We start from the raw sequence: 23,891 nt of genomic DNA, 5'->3' as shown, positions 1-23,891 counted from the left end.
TGTGAATAACACAATGTAGTTAAGGCATGGTGGTTTTAATGCACAGCTTTAACCCTGCTTGTTTGCAGGAGGCTACTTAACATTGTCTTTAGCACTTGCTAATCCAGAAATCATCGATGGCAAATTAAGAGAGGTTACAAATTAAAGGTAGACTGATGTTGTGGTTACACCTTTCAGATGTGGCCTCCTGCTCCACGTAGGACTATTTCACTTCTGACAGTGTAGAAATAAGGGCTCCCCAGCCATACTACCACGTATGTGTTGGCTGTGAGTGTAAGAGGCTGTAGGGCTGTGCGTGAATGTTGAGGCAGGGGGGTTCTGCATGAGGATATAGAGTAGGTGGCCTGGGATGGCACATGGGGAGTGTGGGGGTGAGGGAGAGACCTGAGCGTGCAGCTGTCTGGTATAGATTTGGAGGTGGGGGAGGATAAAACGGTTATGGTGGTTGCAAGCGGGTGAGGATAGGGCAGTAGTGATAGTGGGTGCAGTGCAGGAACATAACGTGGTTCCCAGAAAGGCCAAGCATATATTTCTTAAGAAGTCATCACCATCTCGACCTCCTCCAAAGCTACATTGAGAAGTCTCCCCTACCAGTAAACCCAGCACTTTTGCCATCTGGGTTTGCCAGCCAGGAGGGCTGAGGGTCAAAGGCTCCGAAGTACAAGCCGTTGCCTGGAGCTCTCACACAGAGCCAGGAGTTGAATTTCAAGCAGAGGAGTTTGGCAGCTGTTCCCTCCAGCTATCACCCCTCCTTGGTGCACCCAGACCTGTTTGATGTAATCATCTGATACATTTTCCCATTAGCCAAGAACTATCATGCAGGGCAAATCCACATTCAGGGCTCACAGTTGGCTCTCATATAAAATTATCTTCTTTGAATTTTCCTTCACCACCACCATCTCCACACTGCTGCTGGTGGCACTTCGGTACACTGGGACAATGGAACCAAGGAGAAAGATTGCGGCAAGTGCTATAGTTATGGGGGAATCATAGAATCATTTAGGTTGGAAAAGACCTTTAAGATCATTGAGTCCAACCGTTCACCTAGCACTGCCAAGGCCACCACTAAACCATGTCCCTAAGCACCACATCTACACATCCTTTAAATACCTCCAGGGATGGTGACTCCACCACTTCCCTGGGCAGCCTGTTCTAATGCTTGATAACCCTTTTGGTGAAGAAATTTTTCCTGATATCCAGTCTAAACCTTCCCTGGCACAACTTGAGGCCATTTCCTCTTGTCTTAACACTTGTTACTTGGGAGACCAACACCCACCTCACTCCAACCTCCTTTCAGGTAGTTGTAAAGAGTGATAAGGTCTCCCATCAGCCTCCTTTTCTCCAGACTAAACAACCCCAGTTCCCTCAGTCGCTCCTCATAAGACTTGTTCTCCAGACCCTTCACCAGCTTCGTTGCCCTTCTTTGGACTCTCTCCAGCACCTCAATGTCTTGTAGTGAAGGGCCCAAAACTGAACACAGTCCTACCAAGCCTTCGTGGTGGCCTCTTCTAAACTTCACTAATTCCTCAAACTGGACCCCAAACCAGCTCTTTCAAACTACTAGGACCAAAGTGCTCTTACTTGTAGCCACGAAGATCAGTGCTTGGTGCATGAATTTATAAGAGAACTTACAGAAATTAATGTTAACCCAGACATGTGATTTGGGTCTACAGCTGACTGTGATAAATTCGTGGGTTTATCAAATGCTCCAAAGCAACATGAAAGTTCATCTATTTGAGTGCTGCTTAGACCATCACTGAAGTTTACAACATATTTCATGTAAGAATGCAGGTATGACTTTCATTGTTACTCGAACCTGGTCTGATGCACCAGGAGTTGCTTTTTCTTTATTCAGCTCTGTCCCTCTCGCTCTGCTTCATGATCCGTCATGACGTCACCAATCGTGTAAATGCCTGCACAAACATACTGAACATGAGTCATGCGGCATCTGTTGCTATTCATTAAACTGTGGTTTATATCTTTGGAGTACATGGTATTATCCTTCATGGATGTGGCTTTATCTCTGTCATTACAATATGGAATTAATTAAGAATATTAAAGTTGGCTTTTAAAAAAAAAGATATTCCTAACTTTTACCTATGGAGGCAACATTTTCATATCCATTCTCTGCTAATGGCAGCATCCTTTGGGAAGATGTGATAGACACATTTAGGTAAATATTATTCCTCACACACACATGGTTTCCATTGCAGTCGATCCCCTGCTGTTTCCTTCCAAGCACTTTCCTGTGTTACATATTCTGCAATGGTGGCTGAAATACTGATCAGCGATAGCAGAGACAAATTGACTCCAGCAACTGGGAGTTTTAAGGTCAACAAATGTTTATATCTGGGTTTTGCATGTACCATAGTTACTGAAATACAGTTTTGAGGCGCGCACTGGAATTTTCACTGGCACTGGAAGTCTAAAGCTGCTTGAGGCAGTTATAATTTAATGAAAGCACAGAATGAATAAAGACTGAGTGAGATGGGATATAAAGATAGGGCACCACAAAACAGCCACATGGGCCCAAAAGCTGTAGAGAAGATGCTTGCTCCCTCGGCCTCCCCTTCAGACTGTGAGCAGCCTGGGTGCTCCGCACAGACCTGGTGCAGGAGCTGTACCTGAGCCGCTTCTGGGCTGCCTGGAGCTCAGGGGTCACAAGCTGCCCACTGCAGGCTAGCTGAGAATTAATTTCACGTCCTTTTAAGCTGGCATGGCCACTGGAAAAGGTTTCTTAGCAGATGATAACAGCAAGCAGCTGGGAAAAAGCAGGGTGGGAACTGCTTTTTCCAGTGACTGTGCTTCCTCAAACACATGTCAAGCTATAGCTCTAGATGCAGTGGGGTGATAAAACATTTTCCCTCCCTGTGCCTCACCCAGCATTCGCTGGGCACCGTTGGACTGCAGTGGGATGTCACCCCAAATCAGACTGAAGCCGGCATGCCCACCGGGCGTTACATGCCGTGGGGAGCTGCACAGGGGTATGAGGAGAATCGGTGCAGACACTTACCAGCATATTTGCGGCACCTTCTAAGTCTCTAGCACGTGAACAGAACTGAACATGAATGTATGCCCGTGCTCTAGCTATTTGTGCTAGTGTGATGAATGTGCTCATGGAGGTCCAGGCTCTACGAATGCACCTACTCGTTTGCAGGGGGTAGACTAAACCTCCTACAAAAGCCACTCGCTGTGGCAACAGCAGGTCGAGCACTGGGATTCTTGGAAGCCTGACTTCCCTTTTTATTTATTTTTTATTATTATTTGTTAAGCACCGTGTGATCAAAACTTTCAAGGCAGGATGATATGGTCTGTGCTCCCAGGCTGTAACTGCAGGTTTGATGCTGGAACCTACATTTATACAAGCGATGCTGCCATACCCTGCACCGTCTGCCCAGGGGCTGGACCTGGCTGCCCAGCAGGCAATCATACAGTGAACACTGCACGGAAAAATCTGCTACGTGAAAGGAGCATTGCATGACTAAAACACACAATTGTATAACCAGAAGGGATTTTTAAGATGGGAAGATATTTCTAACACAAACTGGAATCACTTCAACTTTTGTATTCTCTCTCTGTCTCTTCCTCTCTGAAATGACCCCAGGCTGCCCCTTGCCCTTGCTTTGGGGAATGTACTTCTGATTTGTATCTCAGGAGCCTCAGAGATATGGAATAAACTCTCATTACCTCTTGCTAATGTAAAGCACCACACAGCAGATGCCTGAAGCCCTGCTCAGTGGGGTCGATGTAAAACAATAGCAGACCCCTGGCAGGAGCTTTCCTTCAACTTCCACAGGACCCACTGTAATGGAGAGAGCTGTCTGTGGCTGTCCATTTAAAAAGCCCTGCCTTCACAAAGCCTGCAGCAATGTGGCCATCACTGAGAAGAGCCTTCTTGTTGTGCTAACTAGGAATTCTCATTAATTGATATCGTTATCAGGAGTCCCCAAGCCTCAGTGTAAGCAGCAGGGGCTATAGCGCATGAGAAAGCCCCCATGCAACGGCATTGCTGGAGGTTAACAGAGTACTAACGAGCTGAAAGGTGAGATCCCGCACTAGAAAATGCAGGACCAGATCATGAAAAACACAGCACAAGCCCAGGCAGGAGCTCAGGCATCTTTAGTTGGGGTACCCTGGCTGCTACAAGGGTACCGCATGGAAACAGGGGCAGCGTCACAGGCTACAAGGAGTCAACGGCCGTGTCCCAAGAGCTGTCATCTCCACCCATCGGCATGGGCTAAGCGGAAAACTCAACGCGGCATCGCACAGAAGCTGCAGTGTGGCTCTCCTGCACAAGGCCAGGGACCTTCCCTTGCAGGGGGTGAGGCCAGCGGCGATTTGGGCTTTCCCCAACTGTGCTACAGAAAAAAAGGTACCACATGGTCACTGCTTCCAGGCACTCCCAGGAGTGGCACATTATGTGCCATCTCTTACAGCCTGAAATTGTACTAACCCCCACCTATTTTTCAGAGGCTACATCTACACTTTTAGCGAAGGGCAGATGCAGGAGGCTCTTGGGACCAGACTGTCTCTTCTACGCCTGTGAGCCTGCAAGCACAGCCACAGAGCATCCTCCAAGACCTAAGTGTCCAAAGGGCTCAGGCACATTCATACACTGCTTAGAGCACTCACAGGTTGTCCTCAGGGGTGGGTAATAATGCTAGGTGAGCTGAAGGTGGGAAGCACTTGCATTTGTTCATTTGATTGCCGTAAAAACAATTAAAGCATGCTTAGAATAAACATAGTCATTCTTTATCACACAGAGTAACGCCTTATACATAAATAATTTGAATGTCTCGCTCTTTCATGGAAAGTAACAGAAAAACCTTCAAGGTTGATACATGGGAGCTGGCATTACAAATCACATAGGGTCAAACCCAAATCCTGCATCCAAACATCCACACATTTGGTTCCAGAGTTGACCTATACATTGCTTCCCTCCCCTGCCCTGGAAGGAACTGAATCAGGACCATCCTTGGAAGACCACCCCCATCATCAACCTCTGGTTATGGACCCAACCCTGCAATCTCGTCCCCATCGCCCCATCGTCCTTTACATTTGCAGCGGTATGAAATCCTTGTCGGCAGCTGCAGAAGGAGCCATTGCCTTCTCCAAGGTGCATTATTAATAGGTTTTCGGAGGTGACTGAACTAACTAAGCCTACCCTAGCCGGATCCCTTGCAGCTATTTCTATTTCTTGGCTGACAAGCAGGTTACCGAAGCAGCAAGGCTAGGTATTGCACAGTCTAGCGACATTTGACTAAAACTGGGAGCGTTTATGCAGAAGAGCAGTGTGGGAACAGACAAAGAAGCTAGCAGGGCTGCAAGGAGAAATCTGAGCTTTGATCAAGGAGACCGCAGCATTTGACTCTATCTATCTGAGCTGGCAAGGAGATCCCATCCCAAAGCAAAATAAAATATGTCATTCTTTTCAGCAGATGAAATTCTCTCCAGTGGTTTGGTCCTCCCAGGATCATATTATGTGATCTCATTGTCTTTAAAGTTTTTCTCCTGAGGAAGCTGATCGTTTAATATAGACTACAGCGTTAGCATCCGGTATTAAATCAGTCGGGCTGCTCTGAAACGAGGCGAGGGGGCGTCCTGGAAAGGAAATAAAAATGCAAGTTTAATAGAGGAGATGATAGGTTTACCTTGACCCATGCTATTTATTGCAAAAGACACAGGAACACCCTGCTTGCTCAGCGGAGGGTCACTCCAGCCTGCCATAGATGTGTTTTGCACTCCCGGTAAACTCCAGACGCTCACCGAGTGTGCACAAGGAATGCACAATCAGGCCCCAGAGGCTTTTGCGCCTTGTTTTGCTTTATCAAGCTGCCCTAAGTGGGAGCAGCATGTTCCCACAGCTCTCATTAATCCAACTGGCAAAGTCAGGCACTCGGCATTTCAGCCACACACTTTTGGCATCTTTGGCTGCAAAGATGAGCTGTGAAAATGTAAGGAAGAAAATTGTCAGGAAGGGAAACATTAACGGACCGCAGGCACGGTGCAGGATGGCAGGGATCAGCATCCAAGCCAGGTGCTGCAGAAAGGGTCTTCTGTCCCACGTGCTGCTTCTGCTGCATCCCCACCGCTGTTTTAAGTGGGTTCCTTCCAGCCAGACACCGAACACAGCAACTAACAGCCACCCCGTGAGGAAGCCAGATGTGATGCCTTCAGCACAACTCACAATCCATTGCTGGTGTGAAACCGGCTCGAAGAGATTTATGTTGCGTCAGTGTGAGAGCTCTGATGTCACTAGTGAGCCACATGCCAATTGCACATGAACCCACAGAAAAGCTGTGGTTTTGGTAGTTTTGGGGTTTTTTTTTTAAATCTCATATGAGCTGACAAGAGGCGATTCTTCAGCAGCAGCGTGAGTAAAACACTCATTTACCTCATTTAATGTTTCACTTTGTAAGTAACAATTTAGCCCACCATTGAAGTGTCAGCTAAATGAGGTAATTTATAATAATTCTGAAAACATTGTAACTGTAAGAGGCTATAATCAGAGGTAATTACAGGGACATTTTGGAAATCCATTGGTTTGGGGCTTTAGTTTTGATAAAGGGGATAACAACTTGTAAGCTATGATTCTTTTAATTATAACAATAGTAACCACCTTCTTTTACATAGCTTCTTTCATCTCTAAAAACCCCACAGCTTTTTGAAAACTACACATACCGCAGGAATTGTTTAGCTTAACACAAGTGAAGCCATCTCTGCATGAGATAAGTAACTGTTTAACAATACCTAGCAGTCCTGTGCAAAATCTTAAGAGGAAAGAAGGTGCAGAAGGAGAATACAATTTCTCTTGTGTCTCCTTACAGATACTCGGGGGATCCTTGGATGCCCACCGCATAAGGCAGCGGTGGGCTGCTTATAAGCCCAGAATAAGAAAGGCAGCTTTCATACGCGCCCGTAGACGCAAGGCGCTACGGGGGAGGGCAGCAGCGTCATCCCCACTCGCAGCTGAGGAAGCAGGGGCACGCGTGTCAGTCTCCTGTCACGCCTCCCAAGCTCACCTGTCCACGTCCTCCGCTGGGTGACGATAAAACTTTGACACTGCGATTGTGAGTTACAGATTGCAGCGGCTTCCTCGGCGCTGTGAACGGAGAGCAGGCATCCCAGGTGGCTGTAGGAGGGCCAGCACTTGTAGCCTTCTCCTTCCGCCATTCGGAAGCCCTTTAGGGAGATGTAGTCTGGGAAGAGAAAGAAGGTGTTTAGGGAAACTCTTTAAGCACACTTTCAGAGCCTAGTTACACTATACACTTAGTGTGTCGCACTTCAGCGAAACTCTTAAAGGAAATGTGATGGGAATAGATTGAACTGACCTGCTTAGGTAGAGTGGGTGGAGCTGCAAAGTTAAAAGAAACCCAAATTCTGACTTTTGCTTCTGCTGTGGAGCACAGGATAGCAATTCCCCAACAGATATAAGAGAAGGGGCAGAGCTCTCAAGGGTGAAGGGACAGGGGAGGGACCGCAGGGGTGGGTGAGAGGGGGAGGCTGCTCTGCAGACCTGCAGACCGTCCGCTTCTTCTCTGGAGAAGTCAACCTCAGAACAGCCTCTCCTACACCTCAGCCCCAACAGCAGAACCAGCTCATCGCAGATCCAGCACTGAGCTACGTGGGGCATGCGCTGAGCCACCCGTCATGGTGCCACCCACAGGCACAGGAGATTTAGGAACCCCATTGTGGGAAAGGGAGACCAGATCCTGCTCCAGTGGGGTACAAAAGACCTGACAAGCCTGAGCACATGATGTTCAGGCTACTGTTCATTGACTGCTGAGTGTCTCTCCCCACCTTCCCACACCTCTAGGATGGTGATTGTTTTGGCACATTGCTACTGGGCCAGTTGTGAAGCCAACAGGTAGGTGCTGTTGGAAAATACTAGTAATTCCTGTTAAAGCTGCTGGTCCTTCAGTGCAAATGACCGGATATCTTTGTTCATAATCATGCAAATTCCAGTTCTTTCACAAGTAAAGAGATTTCCTTCTGAAAGCCACCATCACCACCCCACCATCTCAAGTGAACGCTCAGGAAAACGTAAGCCTCAGTAACCACTGGACTTTTGAAGCCTTCCTTTTGATTAGCCTCATCTCTACCACCGAACAGATCCTTTTCAGAGGAATACACCTCATAAAGGCTCATTCATCCATCCACAGGTCCAACAGGGTGGTCTTCAGAAAAAAGAAATTTAGAGGGCACCAAGGGCCCAGCTATGCTGCCACACTCATCTTGGTGTTGCCACCTCCCCACTGTATGTTCCCATAACAACCTGGGTTCAGCAGTCAGAAGCTACCAAGTGAAACGGGAAGTTTCAATATCAGCCCAGAAAACTGACCTATTGGTCCACAGGATAAGATGACCCCGAAGAGAGATAGGAGACACTCACTTTGCTGCTCTGGTCTAGTTGCTTAAGCTATCCCAAGTATATTCACTTGAAACACTGATGCACGTTATGAGAAGAGTATTTAGAAGCAGTGCGAACATATGTCCATCTATAGGCCAGATTGTCTGCGCTGCATTTATTTTGCAAAACAATGCAATCATGCGTAGCTCCCATGAAAAAACAACAAAAGGCTGCTCAAAAGAGGATACTTTTGGTGTTTTTCCTAGTGGCTACACACTGCCTGAATGCATGGGAGATCAGAATTTGACCAGTTACCAAGTTCCTTGCTCCCTCAGTAGTGATGTTACTTAAAGCATTCAAAAACATGTACCTTTTAAAAGAAGAGGTCTTTTCTGCAGATAGAGCCCAGCCTGAATGCATGGGAGATCAGAATTTGACCAGTTACCAAGTTCCTTGCTCCCTCAGTAGTGATGTTACTTAAAGCATTCAAAAACATGTACCTTTTAAAAGAAGAGGTCTTTTCTGCAGATAGAGCCCAGACTTGTACAGATGTAAAACCTTTTCAAAAGCATTCAGGGTTTCATTTATTCCATATCGTAAATCACCTACATTTAAAGAAAAAGATGACAAAGATAAGTAATTCCATGAAATACCATTTAGAGGCTTCTAATAAAGAGGTTTATGAATATTAGCTGGTACCTGTTGCATTCAGAATGTCGCTCAAAAAGGGCCGCAAAGCCTGTGGTGCAGAGTGTGGCAAAAGATAGGTGAAAAAATACCTGCAAAAAATCCCACAGACTGATTAGAATACTGTTGCTTAATTTCCCTAGTGATTAAGTTGTCTACATTTTCCCCATGACTCAATTATCCATACGCAACTAGTAAGTCTGCTTTGGTTATTAAGTTATATTTGGGCACTTCATTGGCATCTCACAGACGGTTCCTGTGAGTTGGGCTGAAACGCTGGTCCTTGCAGCACAGTGTGCTGCCAAGGACTGCCTGAAATCTACCTTGCAAAAGCTCACACAACGGAGCTTTCCCTCATTCCCTGAGGCCATTTTTGTGCACTAAGCAATGTGTTTCCCATCAAAATAGGACCTGTATAAAAGAAGAGTCATGCAAGACCTTTCCCTTGCCCTGAAAAGGTTTGGCATTCTTATTACCCTTGGAAAGGCTGGACACTCCTCTACTCATACCCTGAACCGTCTAGACAACTCCTGTTCTACAAGAGACAAGTGCATTACCGCAAGGCTGGAATAATCTGTGCAGGGATTTGCCCTTTGACACCAAGTCCTGCAAATTCAGGCTCCCTTACTAAGTCCTTCTGTGTAAATGTCCAGCTGCCAAGACTTCCACCAGTATATGACCTGCCAAGCATCAACGGTGAGTGGAAGTCATCGTGCTTTTGGCTGGTGGCCTACACAAAGCGCTGCAGCAGTCTCAGCCCCTTGCCCAGTACCTGTTTCATCACGCTTTCACAGGTGTCCATAGTCTCCTTAGGGAGACTCGGAGTTCAAGTCAGCCAGCCTGTTCCCAGCAGCGGGGGCTCAGAGTTGGTGGGCTTTGGCAGGTAGCCCGCGCTGCAACTGCTTTCAGCAAACACAGCCCATGGATGTCAAGCACCAGGGCTTGTTTGGCAAACAGTACTTCAAGGTGCAACCTTTGGGGCCAGCTTCTTGAGGGTGTTGGGGAAAGGGAGCAGCAGAAGAAAGACGCCTTCATTCTCACCAGACAACTACACTATTTTCCTGCCTTATAAGGAAAATAAACTTGCTTCAAAGCAATCCTTAGTTACCCTTTGACAGAGGTGAGGGGGAATCACTAGATGGAAGAAATGCAAGATGCTAGAGGCTACATGGCAGCGTGTGAGCTCAATCACCCCAGATTTTCCCCCCCATCTTGCTGGACATACCGATATGCATTGAAAAGATTCTTCTTTTCATTTATTCCTTCACATTTCCCAAGCGCAGAGCATTTGAGAGGGAAGCTTTTTGTAGGGAAGTCGAGTGTGCAGTCATTATCTTCCTTGCATGACAGTTCCTCAGTGCTGGCATCATCCATGTCTGTCACTTTTAGGTTTCCATCCACCATAACAAACTGCCTCGGCTGGAAATCCAGAAGGACTATTGAACCCAGGGGGGAATGTGCCAAGTAAAACAGCAGTTTCACAAGACTCAGGCAAATCTGAGAAAGAGAACATGAATATGCATGGGGCAAACAGATGAAAAAACAGCTATTAAATTGGAAGTAGAACAAAGGCGAGGGCATTTAATGAAATTAAAGGTAAAAAAAAGCATATAGTACTTAAAAGGTAATTATATGTATGCTACAAAATTTATTATCAACATTGCCACAGGATTTGACTGGTAAGTAGTTTAGCAACATTTTTTAAAAATGTGTGTATACAAAAAGAGACATTTGCAGTTAGAGGAACTAGAGGAGAAAGCTGTGAGGAAAACAATAGCAGCCTTCACATTTCAGGAGCTATATTGATTTGCTAGCTGAAATCAGAAGGCGTTTTTTCCCCACTCTGGCATAGAATTAATACATTCCCCTCCCTTCCCCCATGCTGCTCCATACAGACTGAGGCTCCATGGTCATTAATACCAGATTCATGCCTTGGTGCATCACTCAGCAGTATGAATTTGGGCACACAATCGTGCTTCTGAAGAATTAGCCAAAGCATGCAATGTATTTATTGCCAGCTTTTTTGCTTTTATGTCAACTTTCTGGCATCAGGGAAAGGTCAGACAATACCTGATCCAGCAGAAAGCTCGGTAAATGATTTTTGAACAAACTAGAGCTAGAAGAGTGCATTTATACTGAACCAGCACTTTGTTCAAGTAGCTTCTTGCAGCAGTTTTCATTCAGTATCAGGAGCTCTGGCATCAGGCAAACTGTATCGCCAGGCAGGTGTGCCAGGCAGCCCCACACCACCCCTCGCTGCCTCTGATAGTGATCTGTGCAGGCGGGAGGGTTTGTTCACTTGGAACAGCTCGCAGGATCACTGGTATCTGATGTGGCTCATCAGAGGGGAATCCCATCCTTTTAGACGCCCTAATTAGGAAACAGGACTAGACAGTGCCAGTGTAAATTCTGAATTAGTGTCTTCATCAGTCAAAAGATTGTGAAAATCTTAATGCCACCCTACCAGACTTCACCATCAGCTACTCCAGCATCATGGGTTTTTAGCTTTACAGAGACTTTGGCACATGTGAGAAGATGAGGTGCTGGGAAAGCTATGTAGAAGCCAGTATGAAATAGTTTGTAAGCAAAAGTGGAACCCCACAGGCCAGGAGAAGTGACTCTGGAAGCTCTGACACTATTTAAACTCATTAGTGAAGCAATCAGAAGAGTCCTAGCTTCCCTGCAGCTCAGCAAGCACGGTTGCCACACTCTCCCTCTGGCTTAGATGGCAAGGCTCCTTTTCAACATCATGGACCGCATGCAGGCAGGGATTTTATTTTGGGACTTCTGTTGTGTTTCTATGCTGCCCAGAGCATTTCTTATTGACATTAAGGTACCAGTGCTTCTACTTGATCCTCTGTTTCCTCCTGGGAACCAAACAAGTAGTAGTGAACCCCCAACTGAGACCTCGAGGCAAACTGTAATACAAGCAATAACCAAAACAAGTGCCATGTCATAAGTCATTTATGTTCCTGGGGAGCTGAAGAGACCCTGTGTGGGATGCTTAGGAGACAAGGCAGATCTCACTAACAGGGATGTGATCCTAGCACCTACAGCAGGAGGAAAGCAATTTAGTGGTGCCTGTAGTACAGCAACACCTAAAGGGCTAAGACCAGAAACATCATAGAAACACACAGTGAGGGACAGGCTGCTCAGCTTGCTGCCTAAAACAGAAAACACACAGCAAAGAACAGACTCATAGAGAGGAGCGCCGGCTTTCCCGAGTCAGCCCCAGCCTGCTGAGGGGCCTCGCTAGAAAAGCCCCTCTGTGGAGTGTGGCAAGTTTTCCCTCTAGCAGAGGCAAAACTAGAAACACAGCGTAATACAGGGTATGAAACACCACCCCAGCCCTGAGCAACTTTTGTGGCCATTTCCTCTCAGATGTAGCTCTCTTCACACCACTTTAGAGAGAAGGGATGTAAGAGCGAGACGCCAGGCTAGGGCTATTTTAATGTGATTTAAAAGGAGAGAAAGCAAAACGATTTAAGGACAATTTGCGGGAGCAAAACAGTGTCAGCAGGACAATCCCGTTTGCCCCAGCAGTCACCGGGGACTCTTCGCATTTACCCAGTTTGTGGTCTAAAAGCGACTGATAAAAACTCCCTTTGCTTTGTTTTCTTACTTTAAATCTCTCCTCCCAGGGGGTCTGCAGAAGCTGAATCATCTCCAGGGGGGGCTCCCAGCTCCAGCATAGCTGTGACCCGGATTTCAGGATCTCCGCTATTACCATAGCATTGACCGTGCAGCTGCCGGGAGGGAAGGAGCGATGGTCAGCGCGATGCCGCTGCCAGTGCCGGACTCGGGGGGGCAACACGGGCGGACCGACTTGCCACCGAGCCGTACCTCCCCGTCCATCGAAATATCCGCGTACCGAGGGCGCACGCCCCGCAGCCCCCCAACCCGCCGTACCTGGACGATGCCGGGATGCTGCAGGCGCTGCAGCAGCGTCACCTCCTTCAGCAGCTTGTAGGCGGCCAGGCGGCGGCAGCCCGCCGGCGCCCCGTACCGCTGCACGCACTGCCGCACCTCCCGGCCCGCCCCGTGCACCGACTTGAGGGCCACGGCGCCGCCGCCCGCCAGCGCCGCCCGCGCCACCACCTTGGTGAAGCCCCAGCCCAGCACGCTGACGCCCGTCGCCAGGCTCAGGTCGCCGCAGCCCAGTCCGCCCGATGCCGCCGCCTCCCCGCCGCCGCCGCCCGCCGCTGCCAGGCGCCGCAGGTCGCGCCGCCTCTGCCGCAGCTCCTCCCGCAAGCCCGGCGGCAGCAGGAGCGGCGGCGGTGAGCCCGGCTGCCGCTCACCGCCACCGCCACCGCCGCGGCCGGCCGTCAGCGCCAGCAGCGCCAGGGCCGGCAGCGCCAGCAGCGCCGCCGCGCTGAGCCGGGCGCCCCACCCCGCCGCCGCCGCCATGGGGAGCGGGTCCGGCCGCTCTGCCGCCCGCGCTCCGCGGCGCGGGGGAAGCCGAGCGCCGCCGAGGGGGCGTGGCGGGAGGGCGGGCGGCCTCCCCCGGCGCCGGGCGCCCACACCCCCGCCGGCCCGGCCCGGCCCGGCCCTGCGGGGCAGCCGCTGCCGAAGGGGGGCCCGCGGGCGCGCGGAGCAGCGGCGGCACGGACCGCCGGGGGAGGGGAGGTCGCTGCGGCGGCGGAGCCGAAGCGGTTCTGGGAGAGGTGGCGCGGGGTGGGAGTCAGAGCTCCGGGAGTGAGAGGGACATCCCCGCAGCCGCCCGCCCCGCCCTTCCCACGGGGGCTGTTCGGAGCTAAACGCGGGGACTGCACGGGCGTGGGTTCCGTCCGTCCTGCTCAAACTACCGCGGAACGCAGCCGAGGGATGTAAAACGGGTTAAAGTCAGTAAGAACGGAGACAGCACGTTCCTGTGCCTTTGAAAAGTCTCAGGTGAGGTTTCTAAGCAAAGCGAACTCTGTCACTCTCTCTTATTAGAAGGATAAACCCTGTTAGGCTGAAACAGCAGTACTCTGGCTCTAGCATGGAATTGTGATTGCTTCCAGAAAAAAAAAAACACCAAACCCCTCCTCCATCAAAATCGGCCAATCCAGGCAGAAAACGCAACTTTATCATTGATCTGTGAGGAAATCGATCAGCCTGGTGACACACAGCCAGCTCGGGGCTGCCGCCGGTGCCACAGGTACCTGCCCAGAAGAGGAAAGCGTTGCCGAGACGGCTGCGAGGACGCGGGACGGGCCGCCTGCCTCGGCGCTGCCGCCGGTTTTGTACACGTCTGCACCGGGCGCTGCTGTGCAGGTCAGTTGAGTCAGCTTAGGGCAAAGGCAGATGCGGTTTATCTGCTTCTAATTTAGGCGATACGCAGTTAACTCTCCTCACTGAGCGGCCTGAAACACCAGCCCAATGGGTTGATTCACTTTTCTATTTACCATTATGCTGCCGGGTTAGAAATTAAAATAACACAGCCTCTCCGCCTGGTTTGCTTCAGTTTCTGCCATAATTTCTTCAGCGGCACACCTAGCCTGGGAGACCCTCTCCGGAGAGGGAGCAGGGTGATGCGCGGCCCGGTGTGGTAACCTCCTCCTAACAGCACACCTGGGCTTGAAGGATGCACATCTCACTCTTCCTCTGCTAACCAGGGTGGCTGCTAGTTCCCAGCCGCTGTCCTGTCCCTGAAGGACCCAGCTCTGCTGAGCACCTGCAGTTCCTGCCTGCACCAGGAGGTGACTGGCAGGACACAGTGGATGAGATCTCACAGGGTTTGTCCTGGCCGTGATCAAGCAGTGGGACCACTCAGTCCTGCAGCGTTGCCGCTGCCCTTGGACACGTCTGCTCCTCCTTGCCTCCCTCCACATACAGCAGTGCCATTGCCTCTCTCCTAACTCGCTCACAATACAGAGCATACACCGCTCAGGTCGCTTTCTCAAGCCACCCCTGCAAAGGAACCTTTGTGAAACCTCCCTGAGAAACTCGACTTTAATATCACAGCCTGTGGGATGGAGATTTTCAGAGATTACAGCAGAGCAGCTACCATGACCAGTGATCCCCAAGACTATTTTAATGGAAATAATGAATATAAGCGATTGATTATAAATAACTTCCTTCCCAAAAGCCTGCAGAAAGTTTCCCCTCCACTTCTTGTCAGTTCGGCGTCCCCAGAGCAGTGTGTGAGATAGTGTAGGAGTGGCAGCACCACAGCGGAGCACAGCTGTTCTGTAAGACAGCAGGAAAAATGAACTCTGAATTCATCAGGACATTTCCGGATGACAGAGTTTGGGGAGGGAAGGCAGAGCCCACAGTCTGCTGATACGTAAAATAACATAGAAAATCTCGGGCCGCCTGTGCTTATCCATGCGCATAAAGGTTAGGGGCTGATCCCAGAATGGCTCTTTCAGTAGTCGAATTTCTGTTGTTGCTTTTTAACCTTAATAGCTCTTTAATTACTGTCCTTATTTGCCAATCAAGTATACGTCTGTGTCATATTAATGAATATTCATCGTCACTGGAGAGCTATTAAATGCATTTTTACCTGTGTTTCCAAGGGAATAGATGCCAGCTGAGTCTAATTTCAGCCTGTCCTCAGCACCATAATAATATCAAGACCTATTAGAGAAGACTCACAGATGCATAAAAATAATAATGATTGATTATTTATTTGCTTTATAGTAGCACTTAAGGGTTCCTGCCAAGATCATGGCTCTGCTGTGCAAGGCTTCTTGCAGACACCGGCACAAGGAGTGGCCTCGCTTGATGGAGCTGTCACCTTAAATGGGAAACAGAGCAAAGTGCTGCAGCGAGGATGTAGCAGGGGAGTAAGTGGTCATTTGAGTGTCCTTTAGTTCTTTGGAGGATTTGTGCAAATGAAAGTGGTGGAGAGATAAGGAGGGAAGAGATATAAGGTGAGGGTGAGCAAGACAAGGATCAACCCTTACCAGAACAGCTGAAAAGACCCCATAAAGCTGGACTCTTCCCCAGTGCTTGGCACCAGTATCCCCTGCTAGGATCCTTGGGGTGGACAAGGCCAGGAGATGCTTCAAGGCCTGAAGGGGAAATACCTGAGTAAGTAGTTCCCGTTTCGTTAAACACCCATCACTACTGATTCAAAGACAGACCAAAAGTACTCGCTACCTCGCACGGACCCGTGCGTGGGCGCACGTGGGCATGGTGAGCAGGGCAGGGCTTGCCACCAAACATTTCACATGAAGGTCTTATGTGAGAAGGTCTTATGTGTCGACAGCGGCGGCAGCAGCGAAAAGCAGCGGCAGCAGCAGCGAAAAGCGGCGGCAGCGACTTGAGGTTAGTGCGGGGGCGAGGGCGACATCGGGCTTAACCGGGCGGTTTTTCGTACTCCGGGCCCCCCCTGAGCCCCCCGCGAGCATCAGCCCCGAGCTGCTTCCCTCTGACCCCGGACCCGGAGGTTCCCGGCAACGAATCAGGAGAGGAGGGGGCGTAGCCGGAGGCACCACCCCCTGTTACCGTTGATAAGATCCTCCTGGAGGGCAGGGACTAGTCCCTGGCCAGAAGGGAGAGGGTGAGGGAGACTCAGCAGTGCCTGGGTGAGTCAGCAGTGACTGGGTGAGTCAGCAATGCCTGGGTGTGTCCCAGGGCAGGAGAGGCTGCAGTTGTTTGCAACTCGTTGGGGAGGGCACTGACTCCCTCCCAGTGCACAAGGTGAGGAAGGTGCCAAGGAGCTGTGAACCAGGGGTGGCACCAACAGGTATTTCCCAGTTCAGTGAAAGAACAATGGTATCTACCCGGTGGAAGAAGACCAAAATGGATGTGGGAACCCAGACAGAGCTCCCACGGAAGGAGGCGATGGTGCAGGTTGCGGGCTGCAGGGAATGCTACACCGTCTCTGTGGTGTCAGGGGGCTGTGTGCGCTGTGAGCAAGTAGATGATCTGCTTGGCCGAGCGGCACAGCTGCAAAACCAGGTTGAAAGGCTTCAAGCCGAAGTAGAAAGGCTTAGGAGCATTCGGGAGGCTGAAATGGAGATAGACTGGTGGAGCCAGGCTCTGCCCTCCCTGCAACAAAAATGGGAGCACCTGCCGGAGAGCTCCCAGGATCGAGGGACCACTGTACTCTGCCCCTCTCAGGTGGAAAACAGTAACCTAGAGGGGAGGAGTGAGTGGAGACAAGTCTATGGCCGTGGCAAAAGGCGAGTGCCCTCCTTGCCTAACTTGCCTCCACAGGTGCCTCTGAGCAATAGATATGAAGCCCTAGTGGAATACAGCCGGTCCAATGGGGATGTGGTGGAGAGGCAACCTATATCAGAGGTCCCACCACAGTCAGAAAAACCTGACGGGCGTATAGCTACCTCCTCCACAAGGAAGAAGAGAAGAGTTTTAGTGGTTGGAGACTCCTTCCTAAAGGGATCTGAGGGCCCAATATGCAGAGCTGACCCCCATCACAGGGAGGCCTGCAGCCTGCCTGGAGCCCGAATCAGGGATATCACCAGGCAACTCCCCAACCTGGTGAGGGCCACAGACTACTACCCCCTGCTGATCTTCCACACAGGTGGGGAAGAAGCTGCATCCCGTAGTCTGAGGGGGATGAAGAAAGACTACAAGGCCCTAGGACGGTTGGTGAAAGAGTCTGGGGCACAAGTTGTTTTCTCCTCCCTCCTTCCATTTTCAGGTGATGACGTGGGATGGAATAGTAGGATTCTCTCTATTAATGCCTGGCTACGAGACTGGTGCTACAGGCAGGGCTTTGGGTTCTTTGATAATGGCTGGTTTTATAAGACACCAGGTGTGACTGTAATACATGGGAAAGGTTTATGTTGTAGGGGCAAAAGGGTTCTGGGACAGGAATTAGCAGGGCTCATTCGGAGAGCTTTAAACTAGATTCGAAGGGGGATGGGGTGGTAGCTGGGCTTGCACCACTGGGGCAACACTCTAGTGTTGAGGTAGACCAGGAGGCCCCCCATCCCCCTGGGGTGAAATCAGGGGGTGAATCTGGGATGAAATCGGTGTGCCCAGCTCGCTCCCTGAAATGCCTGTACACTAATGCACGCAGCATGGGGAATAAGCAGGAGGAGTTAGAAATCCGTGTTCGGTCGGGGGGCTATGATCTAGTGGCAATTACAGAGACTTGGTGGGACGCCTCGCATGACTGGAATGTGGTCATGGATGGCTATGTCCTGTTCAGGAAAGACAGGCCGCTAAGGAGAGGTGGTGGAGTTGCTCTTTATGTGAGTGAGCAGCTAGAATGTATTGAGTTCTGTCCAGAGGCAGATCAGGAGCGAGTTGAGAGTTTGTGGGTGCGAATTAAGGGGCAGGCTGGCAGGGGTGATACTGTTGTGGGTGTCTATTACAGGCCACGGGATCAGGATGAGGAGGGTGATGAGGCCTTCTACAGGCAGCTGAGAGCAGTCTCTCAATTACAGGGCCTGGTTGTTGTGGGGGATTTCAACTACCCTGATATTTGCTGGGAGGCCTACTCAGCCAGCCATCCCCAGTCCAGGAGGTTCCTCCAGTGCATTGATGATAACTTTCTGATGCAAATGGTGGATGAGCCAACTAGGAGAGGAGCGCTGCTGGATCTGATCCTCACTAACAAGGAGGGTCTGGTGGAAGAGGTGAAGGTTGAGGGCAGCCTTGGTTGTAGCAACCATGAGATGGTAGAGTTCAGGATCTCATGTGGCAGGAACAGAATAGCTAGCAGAATCGCAACCCTGAACTTCAGGAGGGCCAACTTTGGCCTTTTCAGGCAATTGCTAGGGGAAATCCCATGGGACAGGGTACTAGAAGGTAAGGGGGCCCAAGATAGTTGGTTAGCGTTCAAGGACTGCTTCTTCCGAGCTCAAGATCAGAGCATCCCAACAGGTAGGAAGTCAAGGAAGGGTACCAGGAGACCTGCATGGTTGAACAGGGAACTGCTGGGCAAACTCAAGTGGAAGAAGAAGGTGTACAGATCGTGGAAGGAGGGGCTGGCCACTTGGGAGGAATATAAGTCTGTTGTCAGAGGATGTAGGGAGGCAACTAGGAAAGCTAAGGCCTCCTTGGAATTAAACCTTGCAAGAGAGGTCAAGGACAACAGAAAGGGCTTCTTCAAATACATTGCAGGTAAAGCCAACACTAGAGGCAATGTAGGCCCACTGATGAATGAGGTGGGGGTCCTGGAGACAGAGGATAAAAAGAAGGCGGAGTTACTGAATGCCTTCTTTGCCTCTGTCTATACTGTTGGAAGCTGTCCTGAGGAGCCCTGGACCCCTGCGGCCTCAGAAGAAGTCAGGATAGAGGAGGAATCTGTCTTGGTTGATGAGGGCTGGGTCAGGGACCAATTAAGCAACCTGGATGTCCATAAATCCATGGGCCCTGATGGGATGCATCCGCGGGTGCTGAGGGAGCTGGCGGAAGTCATTGCTAGGCCACTCTCCATCATCTTTGCTAAGTCATGGGCAACAGGAGAGGTGCCTGAGGACTGGAGGAAAGCGAATGTCACTCCAGTCTTCAAAAAGGGCAGGAAGGAGGACCCGGGTAACTATAGACCGGTCAGCCTCACCTCCATCCCCGGAAAGGTGATGGAGCAACTTGTTCTTGGTGCTGTCTCTAGGCACATCAAGGATAGGGGGATCATTAGGGGCAGTCAACATGGCTTCACCAACGGGAAGTCTTGCTCAACCAACTTGATAGCCTTTTATGAGGATGTTACCCGGTGGACAGATGATGGTAAAGCTGTGGACGTGGTCTATCTCGATTTCAGTAAAGCATTTGACACGGTCTCCCACAGCATCCTCGCAGCTAAACTGAGGAAGTGTGGTCTGGATGATCGGGTAGTGAGGTGGATTGTGAACTGGCTGAAGAAAAGAAGCCAGAGAGTAGTGGTCAGCGGGACAGAGTCCAGTTGGAGGTCTGTGTCTAGCGGAGTTCCGCAAGGGTCGGTTCTGGGACCAGTTCTATTCAATATATTCATTAATGACTTGGATGAGGGATTAGAGTGCGCTGTCAGCAAGTTCGCTGATGACACAAAACTGGGAGGAGTGGCTGAGATGCCGGAAGGCTGCGCAGCCATTCAGAGAGACCTGGACAGGCTGGAGAGTTGGGCGGGGAGAAATTTAATGAAATATAACAAGGGCAAGTGTAGAGTCCTGCATCTGGGCAAGAACAACCCCATGTACCAGTACAAGTTGGGGACAGAGCTGTTGGAGAGCAGCGTAGGGGAAAGGGACCTGGGGGTCCTAGTGGACAACAGGATGACCATGAGCCAGCAGTGTGCCCTTGTGGCCAAGAAGGCCAATGGCATCCTGGGGTGTATTAGAAGGGGTGTGGTCAGCAGGTCGAGAGAGGTTCTCCTCCCCCTCTACTCTGCCCTGGTGAGGCCGCATCTGGAATATTGTGTCCAGTTCTGGGCCCCTCAGTTCAAGAAGGACAGGGAACTGCTAGAGAGAGTCCAGCGCAGAGCCACGAAGATGATTAAGGGGGTGGAACATCTCCCTTATGAGGAGAGGCTGAGGGAGCTGGGTCTCTTTAGCTTAGAGAAGAGGAGACTGAGGGGTGACCTCATTAATGTTTATAAATATGTAAAGGGCAAGTGTCAAGAGGATGGAGCCAGGCTCTTCTCAGTGACATCCCTTGACAGGACAAGGGGCAATGGGTGCAAGCTGGAGCACAGGAGGTTCCACTTAAATTTGAGGAAAAACTTCTTTACTGTAAGGGTGACTGAACACTGGAACAGGCTGCCCAGAGAGGTTGTGGAGTCTCCTTCTCTGGAGACATTCAAAACCCGCCTGGACGCGTTCCTGTGTGATATGGTCTAGGCAATCCTGCCCCGGCAGGGGGATTGGACTAGATGATCTTTCGAGGTCCCTTCCAATCCCTAACATTCTGTGATTCTGTGAAGGGAAGGCATTGTAGAAAGTTTTCTGAGCTTGCTAGCTTTGACCTCTTTATGTAATTTTATTTTCCATTTTTTGAGCTTCCCTGAACCGCAGTACCTGCAGGTGTGGGACTGTGAGTCCACAGCAAGAAACTGAGCTCGCAGGGAGTACAGCAGAGGAAAGGGCACCCCTTCAGCTTCAGTGTCACCTGGGTGCAGCCTCCAAATCTTACCACAAGGCAGACAAGCAGTGATTAATTACAAATAACATCATCAAGTGTCCTGCAGAACACACCAAAGCATTGGCATGGGCAGCAAGACGAAGAAACATTAAAACGATCCTACTGAGATGCTGGCAGGATTGCAGTGTCCCATTGTGGGCAGCTCCCCCACCCCACTGGTGTCTCCCTTGTCCCTGATACCACTGAAGGAGTGAAGAAGAGCATACCCGCTGCCTCAGTGAGGAAATGTTATTCCTTCTCTAAAAGTGCTTCTTTTGTCCCTAAGTCCAAGAGAACAGATGTTGCAGTTTGTGGGAAAATTGAGAGGAGGCACAACAGCCCTGCTGGACCCAGTACAACAGATCCCATCCCAACCCATCCCATCCCTCTCTTGTAACACAGCAGAAGGAAGTTTCTGCCTGACTTTATTGCTTTTGCCGACATGCAAGCGCTGTGTGGAGGAGAGGAGTTGGGTACGTGTTGTGGACACTTGTTTTGTGATTGTCTTGTCTCAACAGCAGATGTTGCAGAGATCCAGGGAAGGCCTCCTGTTGCAGCTCTTATCGTATAACCACACCGAGTGCAAATGCACATATGGTTAACCTGTGTGCTTGCACTAGGCCCACCACATCCTAGGAGCACCAGGCTTTCTGAAGAAAGGTGATGAAATGTGCTGCACACCCCAGCACAGCACTTTAAAGCTGCTGCGGTAAGGAAAACAACTAGGAGCTGGCCATGGCTGGGTGAATGGATAAATGAGCCTGAAAGGGAACGAAATATCCCGATTCCTGCTCTGCATACCTGCCTCCAGCAATAAAGGCCAGTATCTCATGCTTTCTTATCTACATCCATTCCCCAGAGGCTATAGATGGAGCTGAAGGCTGTCCACTGTTCAGAAAACATCAGGCTGTGCTGTAATTGTAATGACTGCGGTTGAATCCCGTGCTTCTGAGCTTCCCCTGGCTTCCTGCGAGGGGCAGGACAATATTCCTCTCATGCAAAATTGTGGTGATTTTTCCCCCTTCCCTCCTGGCACTAATGGGCTTCTCCCTGGAAGTGCAGGTGAGTCTGTACATGAGGTGTAGATGCGCTCCAGACTAGCTGGGGTGAGAAAGGTCCCCATCTCCCATGCCCACGATGAAGGGGTTTGCCTTCCTCTGAAAGACAGAGGCTTCTCCGGGTGTATGTCCCCTAAGTGGTTCCCTCCTGTCCCAAGAGGTCTAGGCAGCAGCATTTTCCCTGTTTCTTGTCTGTGACACTGATGTAAAAGGGCTAAGATCAAGCTCTTGGGTGAGCATAAAAAAATCCGAGTAGAAATCCCAGGGTGAAGTCCTTGCTCTGAGCACATACATGAAAGTCCTGGGCATCAATCCAGAAAAGGGAGGCAAAGCATTTAAGGTCTGGAAGGGGGATCAAGGAAACATGCAGCAGCCATCCGCCAGAACAGGAGGAAGACAAACACCTCTGATAAAGATTCTTGGGAGTGAGTATCACCACCAGTGAGTGCCCTCACCTTTGGGGACAGCTGCTTACCTTGACTCCTGCCAGCTGAGCTTCTGGCTGCCTCCAAAGAGTTCCTGCCCCTCTGCAAGCATGGACATCTGGGGAGGGTGAAAGCAAGAGGACTTGCCGGAGGGTGGGCTCCTACCTGCAGGGCGCAGGGGCAGGAGCCGTCCTGAGCAACCTGGCTTTGCAGTTCCATGTCAGCTGCGCTGGGCCCGGCCTGGGTGGCACCCAGGGAAAAATCACCCCACCAGCCATTGCCGTATTTCTGTTTTGCCCAAGAGCCAGTAAAAGGATAAGAAGAAAAGGAACTGCTCCTACAACAGCTGGGAAGAGTACTGGGAAGGGGAAACAGACCTTGCCCTGCAAAGGGCTTGGCGCAGGTAATGATTGCTTGCCCCAGAAGTGAAATAACATTTCCCTTTCTCAGAATAAGGAAAAACTGTCCTTTTCTGTGCTGTCCACGAAAGCTGCAGCCCCCAGCTTCCTCATACCCTATGACAGTCACAGCTGGGTCTGCCTGGGCACTTGTGGCCTGAAGCTTCTCAATAGGGTTTGGCAGAGCCTGTGCCAGCACCCAGCTGACATGCAGGGCCCCAGGAAGCAGCTTTCCTGAACCTGCTCCTTTTACTTTTGGTGGACAAGGGATCACCTCCTGGCTGGGAGTGCAGGATGAAACAGTGGGAGCACTGCGGAGTGTTTGCATAACATCACAGGGCATCATCTGCTCCTGCCATATGATGCCCTGGAAGAACCCAGGACAGGTTGCCTCCTAAGAGAAGGAGCTGTCAAGGATGGGGAGCGCTGATCCTGTTGGGTGCATCGACAAGGAGAGCTTGCCATCTGCTGGAAAGCAATCAGCATCGACAGGCGATAGCCTGGCAAGAGCTCTTGGGTGTAAGAACAGGAGAAAGGCCTGTGTCAGCAGTCCCTGGAGAGCCTGATGACATTTGGTCTTGCAGGGAGAGCAGGGAGAGCATCCTCTGAGGGGGGCAAGCACAGAGCAGGCAGCAGGAAGCATCAGTCTTGGGCAGATGAGGTCTGACAAAACTCGCTGCAGGGTTTTAACATGCTACCACTCCCCTTGAGCCCTCCTTGGAGGTACTCGCAGAGGTAGCAGAAGGGAATATGTATTTGTGCGACTAATGCATCTCGACTCATTCATTAGTAGGGCAGAGCAGAGAGCTGGTGTGGTGGTGTCTCACATCTCCACAGCACAATTCGCCAGTGTGTCCGTCGAGCTGCCTGTGTGCTGTTCACAGCTTCCCCCACCACCCCCTACATCGCTGAGATACCTCACTCCCTTTGACATATTCTCAGGCTTCAGCCTTTTGTTACTAGAACATCTAGCCTG

At 50.5% G+C, this 23,891-nt stretch overlaps 1 protein-coding gene across 1 annotated transcript; it reads right to left on the bottom strand.

Annotated features, from left to right (window-relative positions):
• Positions 1-4,777: 4,777 nt before the first annotated feature.
• On the bottom strand, positions 4,778-22,736 carry LOC137661758 (extracellular tyrosine-protein kinase PKDCC-like). The gene is given in 14 exon segments (XM_068397384.1): positions 4,778-5,601; positions 7,023-7,199; positions 8,851-8,955; positions 9,050-9,129; positions 10,263-10,534; positions 12,660-12,710; positions 12,712-12,783; positions 12,947-13,454; positions 13,456-13,511; positions 13,513-13,587; positions 13,589-13,725; positions 13,728-13,803; positions 14,182-14,307; positions 22,683-22,736. Coding segments are annotated over 14 exon segments (1,893 nt in total). The 3' UTR covers positions 4,778-5,497.
• Positions 22,737-23,891: the final 1,155 nt, after the last annotated feature.

This window comes from Nyctibius grandis, chromosome 4, assembly GCF_013368605.1.
Source record: "Nyctibius grandis isolate bNycGra1 chromosome 4, bNycGra1.pri, whole genome shotgun sequence".
Lineage (NCBI taxonomy): Eukaryota > Metazoa > Chordata > Aves > Nyctibiiformes > Nyctibiidae > Nyctibius > Nyctibius grandis.
The sequence above is the reverse complement of the archived record's forward strand: the minus strand, read 5'-3'. Positions and strand labels throughout refer to the sequence as shown.